Consider the following 19566-nt stretch of genomic DNA (forward strand, 5'->3'; position numbering starts at 1 on the left):
ATCAACACTGATGAGTCAGATTTTAAGCTACATTCAAATGGGAGGGATCAAGTAGTGATTTGAACATTTGAGTTTTTTGTTTACATTGAATGCTTAATTTTTAGTTCAAGTTTTACATTTTTACACATTCTACATGAATAAATTATGAGTCTAATTTTAATGGAAGCATATATTGACATTGAATAATGATCAATAAAGATATTTTCAATTAACATGTTTGGTTCTGTCTTTAATACGGCGCCCACTAGTGTGTTCACAGTTGAATTGCAGTCAAAAGTGTGAACGACCGGAATCCGGATGTCATCATCTGTGCTTTTGTCTCAGCATCCAGCCCCGAATCCCACCCACATCACTCGGCGTCTATATATTTCTTTTCCACTCAAAAATCACATCGACAATGTCGGGTTCTTCTAATCTCGTAGCCATGAAAAAGGTGGTCCAGCAGCTCCGTTTCGAGGCGAGCATACCCAGAGTGAAGGTAATTTTGCGTGCTTATTGTTCTGTCAAATATCTGAGGGGAAAAAGCTCGACCGTTACCCCGAGCAGCTAACGAAGCTAGCTGGTGCCAGAGGCTAGCAGCGGTGTTAGCCGCTAGTCAACAGGCTGAGCAGGGCGTTGTTTGAACCGGAGGGGAAGTGTTCACGTCTCTGTGGTACGCTTGAGATTAATATGCCAGCATAGAAGTGAGAATGTCGACACCTTTTTGTTTTAGTTACTTCCAGCTAGCATCTCATCGACTAACTAAAGAGTACCAAGACTGTGGTTGTTAGCTAACTTGCCTGAAAGTTAAACTAGTTGAAGTGAAGTGCTTTGTGTTAGCAAAACAATTAATGCTACTACTGCTAGCTGAAAATCATGAAGCAAACTGACAAAACAACTTCTAAAAACTGTCGGCCTTAGGAATAAAAGGAACACAGTAAACCCCTAGACAAAAGCAAACGATTTAGAAGCGCACAAGTGTCACTTATTTATCATTTGGGTTGCAAAACATAATTGACTTCGAGTCCTTCTTTGCTACATCGCAGAGAGACTACAGTATTGTTTCATGTGTTTCAAAAGTGAGTGGTCAAAGTGTTGGCAACAGAGTCCACGCTTTAAAAAAAACTATAATGCAGCTGTATATATACAGTATTTAATTGTACTGCACAAGTGCTATTGAAATATATATATTTTTAAAAAGTTCCCATCCCAAGTTTAATCTCTGTCAGAACATGCCATTTTGTAAAATCATGATAATGTGTGTTCATTCAAAAAGGCCCTTATGTACCATTCCTTTAAGTGTCATTGTAAGTGATGGTGATGATAATTATTGTGTCATACCATATTCCAATATTGTTGTATGAGACTCAAACTGTTGCAGTCCTTTATGTGCTTCTGTACAATGTTTGTTTTTGTTCAAACTTTGACAATGTACAATAGTATAAAATCAGTAGAATGCCCCTTTAACCTGTATAGTAACCCCAAACCACATTTCGCTCCCTCCCTGTCACCAGGTCTCCCAGGCGGCAGCGGACCTTCAACAGTTTTGCATGCAGAACGCCTTGCAGGACCCTCTGCTCACTGGTGTGTCCTCCAGCACCAACCCCTTCAGGCCACAGAAAGTCTGCTCCTTCTTGTGAAACCACTGTATTCATTGGTCAGTCTGCCACCCTGTGGACACATTCAGCCAAACACTAATAGGTCTTCGTACTGTACATGCACCACAAGCAACTGGTGGGATTTCTGAAAAGCTTTGTAAAAAAAAACAGTCTGCAGAGTAATTGCACTAGTGGTTAGAATCTCTTAAATGCATTTTGAGTGAGACAGGCGTTCCGTTATAAAAGTTCTCTACAAAAACAAACCCATTTCAGTCACTTCAAATCAAATCCTCAGCCTCATTGTTTTTTGTTTTTTTTTCTGTTTATAACTCTGGTTGTGTTTTCTTCTTCTGCAGGCCTTCATTTTGATGCTACAGGGAAAAGTTGACCTCAACACTGCTCCTCAAGCCAAGCCATTATACTGCCACGGGATCTCTGGAGAGTAGAACACATTGGAATCATGTCAGGAAGATGACCATCTGTTTTCAGCCACAGTAGTAGGAAGGAGACAGGTTTATTTTTCATGGCACAGTATGATTTTCGAATAAATTATTGTGCCTTTTTCTATTGTTCTATATTAGTCATCACTGTTCTGGACATTTTTGTATTTAATGAATAAAAAAAAATTCTTTACTACTCCAATGTGTCATTGATTGACATTTTCAGTTTGATTTATTTGAAACCATTACATAATGGACGTAACTGCATCTAACAATTTTAAAGTGGGTTTTCAAAAGTGATTTAAAAGATGAGACTAAGTTTGCATGCTGGATCTCCTCAGACAGGTTTATAAGCTAAAGAATTTCTCTCCCACAATACTTGTTACATTCACACACACGTTCTTACACTGATGGCAGAAGCTGCTCATCTTGGGGTTCGGTATCTTTCTCAAGGATATGTCAACATGCAGCTGGGGGAGTGGGGCAATCAAACCAGCAACCTTTCAATTACTGGACGACCTGCTCTACCTCCTGAGCTACAGCTGCCCCATTAGTGATATTATGTGACATGTAATGAAGGTGCCATTGGAAAATCACATTGTAAATTGACTTGAATAAAGACTCCTGGTATTACTTCTGGCATTATAAAAATCAAAATGAAGAATTAAGATACATTGTTTTAGTGTTTATTGTATTTATTCAAGTTATTGTTATAATTTACATACTTTTATTAATATACACTAATCAAAATTAGTCAGGGATACTGGTCTATTGGTGCATCAATGCATGTGCATGAATATGCCATAAAAGTCAAATGAAATGTGACACATTTACTTTTGTGTACCAATATTAATGACTAATTTCGAGTGGTGTAAATAAAGTGGCACATCAATCTTAGAATTATACGGTGGAATTGTGTAAGTAAATGTACTTTATCTTTTCCACCATAAACTGTAATTGGAAGAAAAAAAACAACTATTAATTTACCTAAAGGTCATAGATTTGAGCTGTGTAGTGAGGATGAATGTATGACTGGAAATAGCAGAATAGAAGAAACCATGATAAAGAAGTATTCTAGCAACCCGTGAACGCGATTGGTTAAGTTCTCGCGAGAAGTGAACTGGCGGTTGAGCTCGATGTGAACGGCGCTCCCATGAGCTCCAGGGACTGAACCCAGGTCGGTCTTGTCCCGCTCCTTCAGCAGTTATAAAGGCAGCTCGTATATCACAACTGCAGCTCGACCAGCCGAATGAAACCTCCTCCGCCAGTGTGAAGAATGAATCATGGGAGATCGTTACTGTGGAAACGACGGTAACTTCTTTTGTTAACCTAGCATGTTCAACAACACAGGTAGCTAACAAAAGCGTGAAGCTTTGAGTGGAGCCCCTTCATGACTGATATGTTTGCTCCGTTTTATTCATTTGTCTTGTTGTTTTTGTATTCCGCCATTTGTTGGAAAACGGTGTATGCTAACGGCTCACCGTCGCTGTCGTAACGCTAAGTTAGAAGCAGTTTAACTGTTAGCTGGTTATTTTTTGACTTTAAACAATGAAGACCGACAACGTTAGTTGACGCTTTAGCTGAATAACGAGCATCAGCTAGCTCAATCCCACGATGATGCTCCAGGGTGGATCGACGCAGCTCCTCTGCCTCACAGCCAGCAGTGGGGTCCCTCTTTTCACAAGAGGCGCCTCCAAACAGCTGCCCTTCTCTGTCATCGGCTCCCTCAATGGTGTTCACATGTTCGGGGGAGGTCAGGGAGTCTCGCTGTCCTCCTGTGAGACTGAAGGCGGGGGTAAGGTGGTGTGGAGAGTCTTCCAGGACAGCGTGATGCTCATCGCCGTGACTGGAGGCGGACAAGGAGACGCAGGTAGCAGCAAAGAGGAGGAGGTGCGTTTACAGCGCCTCCTGGAGAATGTGTGGAACTGCATGGTGCTGGTGTTGGGGCAGGATGAACTGGCCAATGTCAGGAATGTGGAGAGGCTGAAGAGGGATTTGCGGTCCTGCTTCAGCCTCATTGATCAACTGCTGGAGGAGAGGCAAGAGGGCATCCTGGGTAACCTGACACACTGCGCTGATTCACTGCTGCCCCCTAACCCATCTCTCCTTCAGCAGGCCATGGATGGCTTTGCTCAGTCAGCAGACAGTGAATTCGGCTGCCTCATGGTTAATGGGAGGATAGCTGCTGCGACTGAGAAATGGTGGCGTCTTGCACCGCAGGAGGTTGTACTACTGTCTGCTCTGATGCGCTCCCTCTCAGCCTCTGGATCAGCCTCTTGTGATTACCCAGTTTTCCTTCCCCAGGGCAGCCCCACCGTGGCCCACCGCCTCCTCCGCTTCCAGCTGCTCCCAGGGGCGGATGTGTGCGTGCTGTGCGGCCCGACACCTTCCCTGCACAGTGCCGAGAGTGGGCTGGTGGTTCGGTTCTGGACGCCCCTGGTGGAGACCCTGCGAGACTGCCTGGCTGTTGGAGAGCGCTGCCTACCAGGATCTGTATCCCTGCGCCCTGATGTGCAGGCACTTCTTCTCATCAACCGTGAAACGCGCCGCTCTGTCTCCTGTGTGCGGCGTCCCACTCACCACCCGCCTGGTGACCCTCCATTACCCTCCAAGGCACGCTGCTGGGAGCTGATGAAGCTCTTCTACATCTTCAGCACGACACGCTACTTCACCCAGGAGGAGAGTGTGTGTCTCACCCCAGAGGAGAGGGCTGAGGGAGGCAATATCGAAGACTTCGCCCTTGGATTCTCCCACCAGCCGCTGCAGTGCTATCTAGTTACAGATGAATGCAAAAGCTTCGGACTTCAGACAGCACAACACCAGCTCTTCCTGCTTACCCCACTGTCAGTGCCCACCTTTGCCCTACGTACGGTGGCCACACAGACTCTATCTGATGTAGTTACAGCCACTGGGTTTTAACTGAACAATTTACTTTTGTTAACATCTTTAATTTTTTGGTAAATCCACCATCTCTGACCTCATTATGTATACAGTTGCAGAAGAACAGCGATTCGCCTGTAAAGTGAACTGGCCACTGATGTTGTGATTATTCTCATACTTTTATTGATGACTGCAAATACATTTAAATACATGTTTACTAACCGGTCACTGTTAAGTAGATCAGAAAAGGATAATCACTGCTAATGGTCTCAGCAGGTATTTATACACAGCTACTGATCGAGAATGTGATACTCTTGAAAATGTCCCAGCAAAGTGAGCTGCTTTGAGCCTTGTTTTGCCTTCAAGAGAGAAGAGACTGGAGTATTGTGCCGAACTTCACTAGCTTCACGGCTGTCCCTGTTCTAGTCAGGAAGGTTGATTACTCTTACTGAATACATTATCACTGGGATTGCACATAAAAAATGTATCAGAGAATGATGTGACAGTGTAACACTGGGATAAATAAGTGCCTCCTGTCTATACAGAAATGTTGAAATTATTTGTTTGTGCATTTTACTCCTAATTATAGTTTGTTACTTTTATGTGGGTTTTTGGATTGCTGAGTGTTTTTTCTTCATTTTCCTTTCTGTTAATGTGATAGAGAGTGTTTTTTTGCGCTCTGTTGACTGAACTTTTCATTGCAAGACTTGTCTATGCAACTACAAAGTGGTTGTGCTGTTTGAATTTAAATTGCTGCTCGCCCATTTATATTTTAGACATTTTTTTTGCCAGCTATGAAGCAAACAGTGGACACTATGGAGTCACTATGGAATGTATTCAACTTCCAGAAAAAACAAACTGAAAGCATCTGTTCTTAATTTTGTTATATATCTCACAAAAACAAAGATTGCTTTCTTTAAATTAACAAAACTGTTTATTTTCCACACCACATGTAATGCTATAATAATAGTGGCAGCGACTATTGACAAAACACACAAATTATTACCGAATGAGTACATCGTGGAATGATAATTGCAGTTGTTTTAACTGCACGCATGGTTTCAAGAAGTCACACTTTTATTTTACTGCAAATCCCAGTTACATCTCAGTATGTAGTTTCTAATCACAGATGCTGTTCTCCCTGTTCTCCTCATTATCCTTTAGTGCATGGGGGCCAACATTTTCTAAAACTGAAAAACACTGGATGAAAGGGATGAATTAACCACTGCAAGCAAACTCCTGCACACTGTCTAACTTGGACAAAAAATGTATTGGCAACATTTCAAAACTAGCGTTTTGTCAGGCAACAGGCAAAATTCAAGTTTGCTTGATGAAGGTCTCATCTTAGAATGTTGGAAGTAAATGTATTTTTTCATTCCCAGGGCCAAAAGTGAAACTTATTAATGGGACACAGGCTAAAGCTAAACACCTGTTGTGTTGTGTTGTGTTGTGTTACCAATTACAAAAATGATAAACATTTTGTAATTGAGATAACGGTTATAAAGCCCACTTTGGGCTTTATAAGTATAAAAGACTTTCAAATATCTGGACACTTGGTGAGTTTCTGCACAGGTTCATTCTAGTTCAACCTTGTTATGGTAAATGTGATGCAGTGTATTCAGGTCTGACCCAACCATCAACAGACCTCTAACACTGCTGAGCAACAAAGTTAACTACATGCGCTATTAGAAATATATGCATGCATACATACATACATACATACATACATACATACATACATACATACATACATACATACATACATACGTACGTACATACATACATACATACATACATACATATGTGAATACAGAGTTTTGTCAGAGGAATTTGCACTGAATTAATGAAGGAAAACCCTCAGTGGGCAGCAGTCAGGCTATAGGAGGGGCAGTGTTAAGTGTTTGGTTCACTAAGTACAATTGAAAAGTCTCCTCCCAAACCGCGCAGAGAGCAGATAGCGGTGGGCCGGGTGAGCTCGGGACAAAAGTTGGGAGCAGCTCCCAGGTTTGCTGGTTAAAAAATCTCTCTGAGCCACGTCAGTCGTCTCAAAGCTGCCTCGGCTCGGTAACCGGAGAACCGAACCCGAGAGACGACCTCACGGTGCGTAGGGTAACGGGGGAGAGGGGGTTGGATAACGGTCGAGCTGAAGCCACACAAAGGGGGAGGGATAGCTGCAGCGTTGCCATGTGTGCAGGGAACAAACCCCCCAAAAAACGTCCCAGAGTGTAAATTCATGTGCGTGTGTGTGGATGCGAGCAGGGTCTGAAGAGACACTGAGATTTTGTCCCAGTATTTATTCGGAGCCCCGTTAGCTCTTCCCCCGCTCTGAGCGGTCCAAAGGTCTGAGTCAGTATTTTTAGGAGCGTGGTGCGTTCACTTGCACAACTTCAGTTCCACTCCTGTCGAGTGAAGCAACCGGCGTGTGGTGTGTGTGTGTGTTCGCTGTGCACCGCGGAGGCTTCAAAAGTCACTCAAGTCGCCGTGTTAAACATGTCGGCTACAAGGATGCAGCTGCTGTCACCCAGAAACGTCCGGCTTCTGAGCCGCGGGCGAAGCGAGTTGTTCGGCAGCGGTGGTGGCGGCGGTGGTCCCAGGGTCCGCTCACTGACCTCTCCCCCTCTGTCCTCCTCCTCTCCCGGCAGAGCTTTATCGAGTGTGAGCGTGACACGGCGCGGGCTCCCCAAAGAGAAGATGACCGAGAATGGTGTGTCGTCCCGGGCCAAGGTGTTGACCATCGACACCATGAACCCCACGGTGAAGAAGGTGGAGTACGCGGTGCGGGGGCCCATCGTGCAGCGGGCTGTGGAGCTGGAGAGGGAGCTCTCTGAGGTCTGTACAACTCTGGGTTCATTCATACAACCTCTGATAACAGTACTGCTCAACTGTGTTTGTCTTTCATTTCATCAACATGTTACAGACTTATTGTACTGGTCAGAGTGGCCAAAAAAACCTGTTTCCCCTTCATCTTTTATATCAGAGGAAATGCAGCTTGGCACTGTTCAACATGTTGAGCCAGTCTAATCTATCTATTATGTTCCTGTTAGTGTAATTGAAGCAAGAATCCCTTTAATATGTTACTCTGTTGAGTTTAAAAGGGGCCCCCTGTGCTTATTTTTTTTTTTTTGCTGATGATTGCTTGTGGTTTGAGGATGAGTTTGGTCAGTGTCTTTCGTTGCAGATCAGCAGGTTTCCATTCCTGGTAGTGTTTTCACAGTGAGCACACCAAAAGAAAAGTCTCTTCTCACTTGCTCATGCCACTTGCACACCCTCTTATCAAAGTCCGTCAGCTAGTCGATCATTCCTTGGGAGTTTTATCTTGTCAGTAACTGAGTAGGCTGGTGAGATCCAGATCTCTTTGTTGCGTAAGGTAAATTTCCAACCTGATTGTAGGTCATTGTTGTTGTGCATCAGTTGTTCCGTAGACATCATCATTGAGGGGTGAAAGTCCGGAGTCCGAGCCAGAGACGTCTGCATTTTTCTGTCCTGTTAATGTCTACGTCTCTCTGTCTGTATTACCCACTAGTGATGCCCAAATCTGTTGCCTTACTTTACTTCCTGGTTTCCAAAATGTGTCCATAACTTGGTGGATCTGTCCTTTTTATTGTACTTTTCAATTTAACAGCCAACACTAGACTTTTTGTTTTTACTAGAACTGCGAAGATTAATTGTTTGGTTGTCCGATTATTTGGACTCTTTGGACAACCCAATCACCAGAATAAATGTTGGCAGACATTTCTACAAAACCACAGAACTTAAGTTCCTTTTATGTGTTGGTCAGACTTATGATTTTTAGCCCTTTAAATGTGATACGTGATTCTTTTTTTTCTTGTTTTTTTTCTTGTTTTTTTTTTTACCCTTTTTATGACGGTAAACAGAGTGTCTTGGTGGCTTGCGCTAAACAATGTGGAAAAAAATTTCACCATTTTATGACATTGGAAAGAACCAAACAACTGATTAATTAAAAGATCAATCAGCTGATGAATCAACAATTAAAATAATCAGTAGTTGCCATCCTGGTAGTCCAAAAATCGGTCCGATTATCTCTCATCACTTGTGTCCAGCATTTGATGTCAGCTCTTTTTAACCATCTTCACCATCTTCTGTTTTTTTAAACACAGACATTTGAGCTTTTCTCTGCCTGATCCCTTCCTCTTGGGCTGTTTATGGTGATGTGGCAACCAGCTGTTAGTGCAGTCTGGTGTGAAAACCGCCCTCTCCTGAGTGCTTTGTTCAGGAAGGGATGAGTTTGCAAACAGGTTCTTGTGCAGGTGAAAGGCTCAGCGACATCATCCAGAAGGGGCTGTAATGACAGTGCTGACCTTTTTAACCAGATGGTTCAACATAGATTTTATGTTCTGTTTGCTCTGGCCATTGCTTATCCACAGCTGACCGCCACTCCTGTGGGGATATTTATCTTCTTCTTGACCGAACAAGAGTTTGATCCGGCGATATTGAACTGATATTTAGATGTTCAAACAACTGAAGAAATTGCAGGTGGATTTAGCTGGCAAGACCCAGTCGAGAAATTGATGGAGAGAAGCATTTCACAGGTGAAATAAGATACTAACCACAGCTTTTTAAAGTGGCTAATTAGCTTTTTATTCACCAGATTTTCATTGAGCGCAAGAGCTCTGCAAATCATTGTTCACTGACTGCCGACTGTCCTGGTGCCAGTCTTTGTCAATAGCACAGCACTCAGCCTGAAGGCAAAAATGTAGCACAAGTAATCGTTTCCAGTCCTCCCATCTTATTCCAAAGTTTTCAGAAGCACTGAACTGCGTCTTTTTAAGACTTTAAACCATTGTCATTTTGTCAAAACACATTCTTCTTTATAACCCCAACCTTCATTCCAGGCAGCGGTTTGGATGGGGTTGGATTACTCTGGGAAACAGAGGTTGTTCTCACTTTTGTCCGTGAATTAAACATCCACACGTGATCCTCGACTCCAGTTTCCTACACGCCTTATTTTTTCTTTTCTCTTCAACTGCAGCCTTGTTTTTTGTGTTTTTTCCCCAAACCACAGCTGTGTTAGTTGTTTTGTTCTAGCTTTTCAGAACGGAATCATAACAAGACAGACTTTGAGCCAAATTACTGTGAACCAGTGAACAAGTGCACTGATAAAGGCTTCACACGCAGTTATTACATTGTGTTCTTTGTTTGTCTTAATGAGCAGATAACCGTAGTGAACAGGGGACCTTTTGAGAGAGTCGCTATGGGGGACGGACAGACTGGGCAATATGCAAACTAGGGCTGCACAGTGTGGTAAAAGAAATCACACTTGGATTATTTTGACAGATACTAAGATTGCACTGGGGTTCACAATTAGTGGGAATTATCATTTTCACTTAAAAATAGATGTTAAGATCACAATGATGTGACAAGTTTTCTTATATGGAGAACACGATTTGTGGGCCACAGCATGTCTGCAACACTGCAGTACTTCTTTGTCGCCCTTCTGTCACACGTTATCCTTATCAAATGCAGCTCATGATATTTGGATTTCTGCACTCTGCCATATTGAGATTTCAAAACATATTTAGATTTGATTATGCAGTGTTAATGCAAAGCTTTCAAAATGATTTTCCATTGCAGAATCTTTGAGGTTCAGGCATCAAAGTGAATCGTTTCCTTTTTTAAAGAACTGAAAGGAAATACACAAGCTCAGTTTCAACTTCAGCATTGTTCAGCTGAGCTGTTTCTTTTTTTTTTTTTTTTTTTATCAGCAGCGGAGGACAAAACGCCTTTCTAGTTGGGTTCGTGGGAGCAGGGGTCAGTGTGGGCGGTTCTTTTGACTGAGGGGGTGATACCTGCCAGGCACAATAGTATTGGTGCAGGCCGAGAGCCGCCTCTAATATGTGACCAATGAGAGAGCCCGAGAGAGCTTTTTTTTTCTTTTCTACAAAATGCACTGGATCGGACAAATCAAACAAACAGCCTGTTTTGATTTTCCGCGTCAGTGTGAGGCTCCACTTGTGGCTCCTTTGCCGTGTCATTCTGTCCCAAACATCTGGTATTAACAGCGTGTGTGTGTGTGCGTGTGTGCGTGTGTGTGTGTGTGTCTGTCAGCCTGCATCGCTGTTTATCCTCCTGTCAGTGGTCTCAGCTGCTCAAGAGATCATCTTACAGAGATGTTATATCATTGGCCTGGTAGAGAGTAAATTAATACTCTTTACTTTGGGAGTAGATGATCCTAATTATTATGTCAGCTTTGCCGTTGTACATCCTGTCCCTTCTCAGTCTACAGTCAGGAGGTTAAAAGCCTCTGTGTGATGTATGTCTCTGTGTTAATGTGTCAGGAGGTGAGTGGTATCAGTATGATAAGGTGGTTTGCACAGGTTGAAACTTTGTTCCCATGTTTACATTCACTATCAGCATAAAGGCTGCTACTGTGCTACAGTATGACCTTACTTATTAATCAAATCGTCTGATTAGATGCACGCAATGTCTCTAGATAAAGAATTGTACTTAACTTTATTGGGTCAGCGACTAAGTGTGCATGAGAGGAATAACAGAAGAATGTTAACATCATGTTTGTCAGCCTCCTGTTTGTTAGCAAAGAAATATAGTTGTTTACTTTCTTGTATTCATTAAAACTTACTTTATGTCCTTGAGGCCTGATAGACTTGTTGAATAGATTCCTTTCCTCATACAACACACAGTTAGCCAGCAGCCTTGGCATGTGTGTCCTTGTGCCCAAAATACAAGCTGAACAAGGTATCACTTTCATAAACATTGCCTCCTGTTGCTGCTAGTGGTCAAAACCCCCACAGGGAATGATAAAAGGTGCTCTGCTGCTGAAACTGGAAACATAAAAATGTAAACAGGTAAGTACACTGTAAGTGTACCTCGTGTTAGAAAAGTTTACATTTATAAGGATAATATGTGTAGGATTATTAGATTCTTGTGACAAAGATATGCAGTGGAGGAAGGATGTTTTACAGTTAAACTCTGAACTTAATTGTTCACTGTGCACTGAAAATAGTGAACTTCACTGGGAATCTTAGTGCCCTAAAATCCAGAAACAAATGTTGTAAACTTCCAAGCATCTTTCTCTGTATAATATTCTGTCAAAACAAAAGGTTTTTATTTCAGCACATATCAATAAAACATACGCCGATACTTATATATCTGTGATCGGCCAATATCAGCTGATACATTCTGCTGACCGACATGTTGGGCTGTTATGTCCCCGTATAGGTTGTGTCTGCTAGCAAAATTAGATTTAAGGTCCATTACTTGAATCTGCATTACTTGAACCAACATGGTCAGCATTTGGAAGTGGAAACATGATACAGGGAAGAACAGCTAACAATTAATCATGAATTTTATCTTGGCAATTATTTTAACCTCTGCCATTTCTTTATACGCTTCACTGTGTGCGTGTGTGTGGTTCAGTCCAGCCTGAGCCAATACTTTTTTCCATAGAAGTGGTTTTGAATAAAGCACAAACCCGCTGTGAGCTCCGCAGCTGCTGCTCTCTCAGCCTCTCGTGGTGAAATGTTTATGGAAACATTATGTATGTGTTACATACATGTACATGTACGTTATGTATGTGTTGAAGCCTGTGTGCAGGCGCAGTGTCAAGGCTGTTTGGGGAGCAGTGGGGAGTTCTCAGCCAGTTCTGTTTTTCTCTGACAGTTCGAGTCTGAAACCATGATGACATGTCATTAAAGTGAACGAACGCTCTCTTTGTTTGCACATATTCATTTCTGTGTGTTGTGTTTACACTCTGCAGGGAATGAAGAAACCCTTCGCCGAGGTCATCAAGGCCAACATTGGGGATGCGCACGCTATGGGCCAGCAGCCAATCACTTTCTTCCGACAGGTCTGCTCCTAAACCCCCCCCCCCCAAATCTCTCTCATCTATTTATAGCGCTTCCTCACGGACACCTCGCTGTCTGTGAGACTGGTTTCCTCCACTTTAGCTGAGACGACATCAATCATTGTTTTCCCCTGTCGCGTGCAGTAATCCGAGCAGGATTTCGCACAATGTCCCCTGCACCCTCTATGCTCACACCTCTCTTTGTTGCAAGGTCCTGGCGCTCTGCTCCTACCCTGAACTGCTGAATGACAGCACATTCCCAGAGGATGCTAAAAGTAGAGCGCGCTGCATTCTGCAGTCCTGCGGAGGGAACAGCATGGGTGCGTACGCGCGTGCTGGTTTTATGGCCTTCCCTTTATTGTGATGCTTTTGTTGTATCAAAGCTTATCGTGTCCTCATGAATCTCCCTCAGGTTCCTACAGCGCCAGCCAGGGCATAGACTCTGTGCGCCAGGATGTGGCCCGGTACATTGAGCGAAGGGATGGCGGAGTGCCCTGCGACCCAGACAACATTTACCTCACCACGGGGGCCAGCGATGGCATTGTGGTACAAATCACCTCTCATCTGTTAAACTGACTTTGTCCCTATTGTACTTTTAAGCAGGTGTGTAGAAAGACAGAATAAAATGTTGCACTTGAGTATTAATGAGTTCAACGTTAATTGATTTTTAAAATTTTTTTTTTGCGGTGAATTCATTCACAATATGAACTGGCAAAACACATGAATCAGTGCGAGTCCCCGTTTAAAGGATGTGTCAAAGGAAGAGTTACAACTACTGTAGCAAGAGAATGAATGACTTTGAGAACAAATGTAGCGTCTTTTTAGGATAAAGAAAGTGCTGAAATTAGATCACTCATCTCTAGCTGTGTTGGCATGTGACCCTTTTGACCCCTTTGTCATAGGGTGTCTATGATTTTAAGACAGATGTTTCCTGACAAGTTACAGCTGTCAAAGGAAAAAAGCAAAGATCTTAGAAAAGGCGGAACAGCTGAGCAAGATTTTGCGCAGCTGTCAGGTTTTTTTTCTTTTCTATCTTGTTGACCGTTTCCTGCTGCAACCTTGTGAATTGGGTCATAAGGCCTCCACACACTGGTTGCATCATGTTTTATTAGTTTTGTTTTTTTTTAAAGAGAACTCCCTGTAAACTGAAACTGAGAGCAGGAGAGGCTTGTCTACTTCCTCTTTCAGTCTTTAACTCTATAAAGCGCCACACAGACAAAGCTGTTTTCTATATATGATTAAAAAATGTGATAACTCATCTGTAGATTAAACTGTCGAGCTGACAGATTTTCCTTGACCTTTCCTATCCTCTTTTAGACCATGCTGAAGCTGCTGGTGTGTGGCGAAGGTGCAACCCGCACCGGCATCATGATCTCCATACCTCAGTATCCCCTGTACTCGGCTGCACTGGCAGAACTGGGCGCCGTGCAGATCAACTATTACCTTAATGAACAAAAGTGCTGGAGCCTGGACATCAGCGAGCTGCAGCGCTCTCTGGACGAGGCCCGGCAACACTGCAACCCCCGAGCCCTGTGCATCATCAACCCTGGGAACCCTACCGGTAAAGATTTCCCCTCTTTTCTTCATTAAAGAGATGATCACACAAAAACAGCTAGTTATGTTTACATCCAGTGTTTCTCAACAAAATCCACTTAAGGTGTCTTTGACGTACACTGAGTGCATTTCCTTCTGCATCAAACATTTGCAAAAATAATTTCAGTATTCTAAAATTTACACATCCTTGTTGCTAACTGCTTGCTAACTATCTTGTTTTTTTAACTACCTTTGCCGGTGCATTGCCATGTTTCTTGGCATGCTCCAACCACCAGCTGTTGTTTAGCGGAAAAACACAAAACCAGTGGCAGGAAAAGTGTAACGCCTTAAGCAAAACCAAACAAGGACCTGCTCGTTACAACATATCTCATAAGTTGCACGGTGCACCCATTATGCTTTTTTGTGTTTCAGTGTGTTTCTGTTTGGTTTTCATCTCATTTTGGCTCAACCACACATTTCATGCACTGCTCACAGAAGAGCCACTAGATGGCAGCAAAGGGACAGAGCTACCTGCCTTATCGCTGTTTCAATCTTTTCTCCATAATGAGCCTCCTTCTCCTTCACAGGTCAGGTTCAGAGCAGACAGTGCATCGAGGATGTAATCCGATTTGCGGCAAAGGAACGTCTCTTCCTCATGGCCGACGAGGTACCGCCTCTGCATCTTTTCCTAACATCAATGTGTTTCCTTGTTCTCTGCACACCTGTGACACCTGTCGCTCTATCTTTATCTGTCAGGTGTACCAGGATAACGTGTATGCTGAGGGTTGCCAGTTCCACTCTTTTAAGAAGGTGCTGTTTGAAATGGGGCCCGAGTACTCAAACACAGTGGAGCTGGTATCTTTCCACTCCACCTCCAAATGTTACATGGGAGAGTAAGTCAGTTTACCCTCATGCGGGGATAAATCCACTAGTTCCTTGTGTTTGTTGTCTTTTCGGTCTTGTTAGCTTCGTGTGCATGTGCGACACATCCTAATGCTGTCTCTCACTTGTAGGTGTGGCTTCCGTGGAGGCTACATGGAGATCATCAACTTGGACAGTGAGGTGAAGGCCCAGCTGACCAAGCTGGTGTCTGTCCGTCTGTGTCCTCCCGTTCCTGGTCAGGCTCTAATGGACCTGGTGGTCAACCCGCCGCAGCCTGGCGAACCCTCACATGAAAAGTTCATCAAGGTACACAGTCCGTGTCCCACAAGCCATTTATTTCCAGAGGGGACTATTTGATCAATACGTCAATATTCAGCAACATGATCTCTTGTTGCACATTACCAGTACACTGACAGCAGTATCATTATACATTCTGTTTGCAAAATGCCAGCAGTTTGAGTAGCTGTGAACAGACTGTATCCAAGTACTTAGTGCTATTTTAAGTTTCGCTTAAACCTGTTCCCAGCTTTTTTCCCAAATGATACTATGCATATGTTCTCTGTTTAGTACTTACTGTGTAATATCTGGCATTGACGTACATCTGTCGCATGAAGCTCACAGATGTTTGTTTGTTTTTTTTTTTTGCAGAAGGCAGGAGACGAAGTTTCACTCCAATTTATGAAATAATGCTCTCTGTTCTGTATTTTTCTTTCAACCAGGAGCGCACAGCAACCTTAAGTGCCTTAGCAGAGAAGGCCAAGCTTACCGAGCAGGTTCTCAATACTGTGCAGGGCATCAGCTGCAATCCTGTGCAGGGTGCTATGTACTCCTTCCCTTGCATAACCATCCCTGAAAAGGCTATAAAAGAGGCCACGGTCAGTCCTTTACACTCTTACAGATGCTTCAGTGACTCAAGTTCATTGTATTAATGATTCAAGGAAAAAAATTATTGATGAGAAGCAACAGAATGAAAGGAATAAAGTGGATGATACACCTATGAAAGGATTATTATTTTTCTCTTGTACTACTTCTTATGTCTTCAGTCTGTGAATACCCAGGCTTTGCTAACTGACATTAAATACACATCACATTCTCCACACAATGCTGGATTAAAAAAAAAAAAAAGTTCAACCAGGTTCAGTGCACTGTGTCTCCACCTCCCTGTTTGCTCGAGGGAACAAATGATTTCCAATAGCTTGTGGATTCAATTCTGTTTCGTGGTCGACTGCTCAGGAGGAATTTCACGGAGAACCAAGCTGAGAATCTGATTAGCCGTACGGAGGATAAGGTCAGAGTAAAGCTGACCTACTGACACCTCATTAATCCCAGTGACTCTGCTCACTATCGTGAAACACAGTTGCAGCATTGCTTTGTTTTCTTTTTGCTTTGATTTTTGCGTCTTGAGCGTCTTTAGCAATGCTTTAGCCAGCGTTACCATTGGCAGAATAAATGGAGCTGCCGTGTGGTCCATTGGGCTCATCCCTTATCTCAATACTCGGCTAAGGCTGAGGCACTTTTCAGAAAGGTTGTGATCCAGAGGAAATGAGATATAGTTAAGAGTTGTACATTGAAATGATTTATCTTTCGAACATGTTTCTCTGGAACACATGAACAAAAGGGGAAAAATGTTGCCATGAAACTGAAGAACACAATCATTGCAACAAAAATGAATGAGCATGGACAGCTTTTGAGTGTTTCCAGATGTATAGCACAGCATTGTATCATTAATAATGATTACCCATTGAATTGTTAAAAAAAAACAGGAAATTACTACTGGTTACAAAGACGTGCTCAATTGAGCCGTTTCTATATTTCGTTCTTGAAGTGGCCCTGTTCAGCTCTTAAATTGATTTGATTCTCTACAATTTGAGTATCCTAAAGAGCAGCACAGTGGGAATGCTTTTAGTATTAAGGCTGTACTGTGAGTCACAGTGTTCAGTTATAAGTAGAGGTTGTATTCACAGCATACCTGCACTTATCAGAAAAAAAAAAAGTAGCTGAATTCCTCATCAGTGTTCTCTTACTTTAAGTGCTCCAATTCCTGAACATTCAGCCAAGTTTCTTTTCCTCTCTGTTAGGAAAACGGCCAAAAGCCGGATATGTTTTACTGCATGAAGTTATTGGAGGAGACTGGGATCTGCCTCGTGCCTGGGAGCGGCTTCGGACAGAGGGATGGAACCTACCACTTCAGGTGTGGAGCACTTGAATACTTCCAGGGCTACAGCAAACAGTTACTTTCATTCCTGATAAATCTGCAGATTATGTTACTGACAAAAACAATTAATTGTTGGATTGTGAAAAATGGCCCAAATGCCAGACTTTAATGCTAGAATGCTAAAAGTGTAAATTATCTCTGTGCCCACTGAAAATCCGGGCCAGGTCTACAAGCATCTACAAGCAGCGTTTTTAAGCTAATCCTGGTCCAATATACAGCACACATACACAGGTGTGATGTGGAAACCTCCTCCAGTGTATATACACTGAGAATGGACTTCACGGTGAAGACATGTTGTGTCCAGCAGTTAAACTAGTGAAATGCCAAAAACATTAACATATTCATATACTTTTACATTTTTAAGGAGAGAGAAGGAGTTTATGTCATTTTAAGGATTTTAAGGATATGATCTTTTTGAAAACCAATGTCAGACAAACGATCAAGAATCTTTATGTTGGCCTTAATGCATGGGATCTTTAAAATGTTACTTGACTATCTGTATTTTTTCTAATTAATTTTCTCACATTTAACTAAAAGATTTATGACGGATCAGTACAGCTGTTGCTGTAGGCAAGTGCATGCGCTTATTCCTTTACGTTATAATAAAGGTCAATTTAACATTAAAACCCCTTTAAGACATGGCGACCTAACATGGTCTTATGTCTGAGTCACATTTGCATAAAAGTCAGGACCACAATCTTATTAGTTTGGACCTGGTAACATTTCTATATCTCTTTTTAAACACAGCACAGGTCTGACTTGAATGTCGTCAAATGTATGTAAAGGCTGCAGGGTTAAACATGCAGGGAGAGATGAGAGAGAGCGCTGCCTTGTAGTGTTACTACCTTTGGGGATCACTTCAATAACTTTAGCTCTTCAGCTGAACTATCAAATATAGCCAGAAAGAAAGAAAGAAAAAGACAATTTTACCCCTCGCAAAAATCTCTGATAACTTGTGGGATACTGAAAGTGTACAGCACTCAACCAAGTCCAAACATTGTCTCTGGTAGTGTTTGTTGCAGTGAAATCATATTTGGATTCGAGTAATAGTATCGAAAGTTCCATATATTTGTATTGGTACGGAACCGTAGTTTAAGACAAGGCGTTGTACTGATTCTCCTATGAAATCCCGGAGTGCTCTGTAACAGCTGCTTTCTGTATGGAGTTGGAGCAACTACTTGCATGTGCAGGCTGCCCCAGAGGAGTCCTGGTTACTGTGAAGATGGATTGTGATATGGAGTCAGTGTTTATGGATTCATTGTGAGATGCGAGGGTCCCTTGTGCTCATGATGGTCATTTATTTAGGCTCTCTCTTTCTGTCTCTCTCTCTCCTCCCTCCTTCTTTCAACCATAGCATGAGGAATGTGGCTCTTTCCATAAGTCCTTTCATGTCTTAAGTGTTACCTTTTTAAAAACCACCTGTGTCTGAATGTCAGAAAGGATTCACTGTAACAGAGCTAGAAATGTAACGTATTCCATGTCTGAAAATGGCTTATTTTTTAATGTGTTTCCAGTTACTCAGTCATTCACTTCAGTTCATTTTTGTCTTTCTTTTCTTTGCCTTCTATCTGCTAGAATGACCATCTTGCCACCAAAAGACAAGCTGAAGATCCTGCTGACCAAAGTCAAGGAGTTCCACCAGAAGTTCACTCAGCAGTATTCTTAAATATCTACATCTCCTTCCATTCACAAAGGGAGGAACTAACCAGTAGAATCAACAGCAACAAAGAACTCAGCCAATCATAATTCTGTAGTCAATGATAAGTGCCTTTCCTTTGATGGCTCTGGTGGTCTCTGTGATGACACACTTCAGCCTCTACAGATATCTCATTTGGACATTCGCAGGGCGGAAAACAAGACACTATTATGTGTTAGACTACAAAACTGAAGATGAAGAAATTAACTCAGACGTGTGTCAGCTTGGTACGAGAGATGTGGTTTCACCCCTGTGTGTGTGTGTGTGTGTGTGTTTTCAGCTTTGAAGGATGTACGGTATGTACAGTCAGTGTATTTGTATATGAGAGAATGTCCATGTGAATGCCAAGCTAGAAACACGGTAGCGAAAGACAAGTGATGCTGCTGACAGACTCGAGCACAACTGGTTAAACTGTTCCATTCCTACAGGCAGCGCTTGACAGGGAGAATGCGCAGGAAAATGTTCCATTTGCATGATGATTCAGAGATGATTTTGTAGATTAAAAAAAATGGAACAGTCTA

General features: G+C 42.6%; 3 protein-coding genes across 6 annotated transcripts; all 3 read left to right on the forward strand.

Annotated features, from left to right (window-relative positions):
- The first annotated feature begins 304 nt into the window (after positions 1 to 304).
- On the forward strand, positions 305 to 2215 carry LOC119010531 (guanine nucleotide-binding protein G(I)/G(S)/G(O) subunit gamma-5-like). Its single transcript, XM_037082722.1, has 3 exons — positions 305 to 478; positions 1494 to 1636; positions 1934 to 2215. The coding sequence occupies exons 1-2, from the start codon at positions 398 to 400 to the stop codon at positions 1617 to 1619; spliced, it is 207 nt and encodes a 68-aa protein (XP_036938617.1). The 5' UTR covers positions 305 to 397; the 3' UTR covers positions 1620 to 1636; positions 1934 to 2215.
- Positions 2216 to 3155: 940 nt separating this feature from the next.
- On the forward strand, positions 3156 to 19566 carry gpt2l (glutamic pyruvate transaminase (alanine aminotransferase) 2, like). Of its 4 annotated transcripts, none has more exons than XM_037082717.1 (12): positions 3156 to 3328; positions 7540 to 7726; positions 12633 to 12722; positions 12931 to 13039; positions 13132 to 13265; positions 14037 to 14280; positions 14840 to 14919; positions 15009 to 15145; positions 15266 to 15440; positions 15854 to 16009; positions 17213 to 17325; positions 18925 to 19566. In XM_037082717.1, exons 1-12 carry the CDS (start codon positions 3294 to 3296, stop codon positions 19013 to 19015), a joined length of 1551 nt encoding a protein of 516 aa, XP_036938612.1. In that variant the 5' UTR covers positions 3156 to 3293; the 3' UTR covers positions 19016 to 19566. The 4 variants fall into 4 exon arrangements, with proteins under 4 accessions (XP_036938612.1, XP_036938614.1, XP_036938613.1 ...); XM_037082719.1 differs by having other exon boundaries at positions 3249 to 3367; XM_037082718.1 differs by lacking the exon at positions 3156 to 3328 and adding an exon at positions 6844 to 6997.
- fuz (fuzzy planar cell polarity protein) lies at positions 3335 to 5504 on the forward strand. The gene is made up of 2 exons (XM_037082720.1): positions 3335 to 4240; positions 4322 to 5504. Exons 1-2 carry the CDS (start codon positions 3632 to 3634, stop codon positions 4934 to 4936), a joined length of 1224 nt encoding a protein of 407 aa, XP_036938615.1. The 5' UTR covers positions 3335 to 3631; the 3' UTR covers positions 4937 to 5504.

The sequence above is a fragment of the Acanthopagrus latus genome, chromosome 21 (genome assembly GCF_904848185.1).
Source record: "Acanthopagrus latus isolate v.2019 chromosome 21, fAcaLat1.1, whole genome shotgun sequence".
Taxonomy (NCBI): domain Eukaryota; kingdom Metazoa; phylum Chordata; class Actinopteri; order Spariformes; family Sparidae; genus Acanthopagrus; species Acanthopagrus latus.

What these genes read in the sequence shown, in the direction of transcription:
- LOC119010531 (XM_037082722.1), top strand. Translation starts at nt 398, where the DNA reads ATGTCGGGTTCTTCTAATCTCGTAGCCATGAAAAAGGTGGTCCAGCAG. An exon ending in CGAGCATACCCAGAGTGAAG is followed by an intron (nt 479 to 1,493) that starts GTAATTTTGCGT and finishes CCCTGTCACCAG; the next exon opens with GTCTCCCAGGCGGCAGCGGA.
- fuz (XM_037082720.1), top strand. Translation starts at nt 3,632, where the DNA reads ATGATGCTCCAGGGTGGATCGACGCAGCTCCTCTGCCTCACAGCCAGC. An exon ending in GGCGTCTTGCACCGCAGGAG is followed by an intron (nt 4,241 to 4,321) that starts GTTGTACTACTG and finishes TTCCTTCCCCAG; the next exon opens with GGCAGCCCCACCGTGGCCCA.
- gpt2l (XM_037082716.1), top strand. Translation starts at nt 7,388, where the DNA reads ATGTCGGCTACAAGGATGCAGCTGCTGTCACCCAGAAACGTCCGGCTT. An exon ending in TGGAGAGGGAGCTCTCTGAG is followed by an intron (nt 7,727 to 12,632) that starts GTCTGTACAACT and finishes TACACTCTGCAG; the next exon opens with GGAATGAAGAAACCCTTCGC. An exon ending in CTGCGGAGGGAACAGCATGG is followed by an intron (nt 13,040 to 13,131) that starts GTGCGTACGCGC and finishes AATCTCCCTCAG; the next exon opens with GTTCCTACAGCGCCAGCCAG.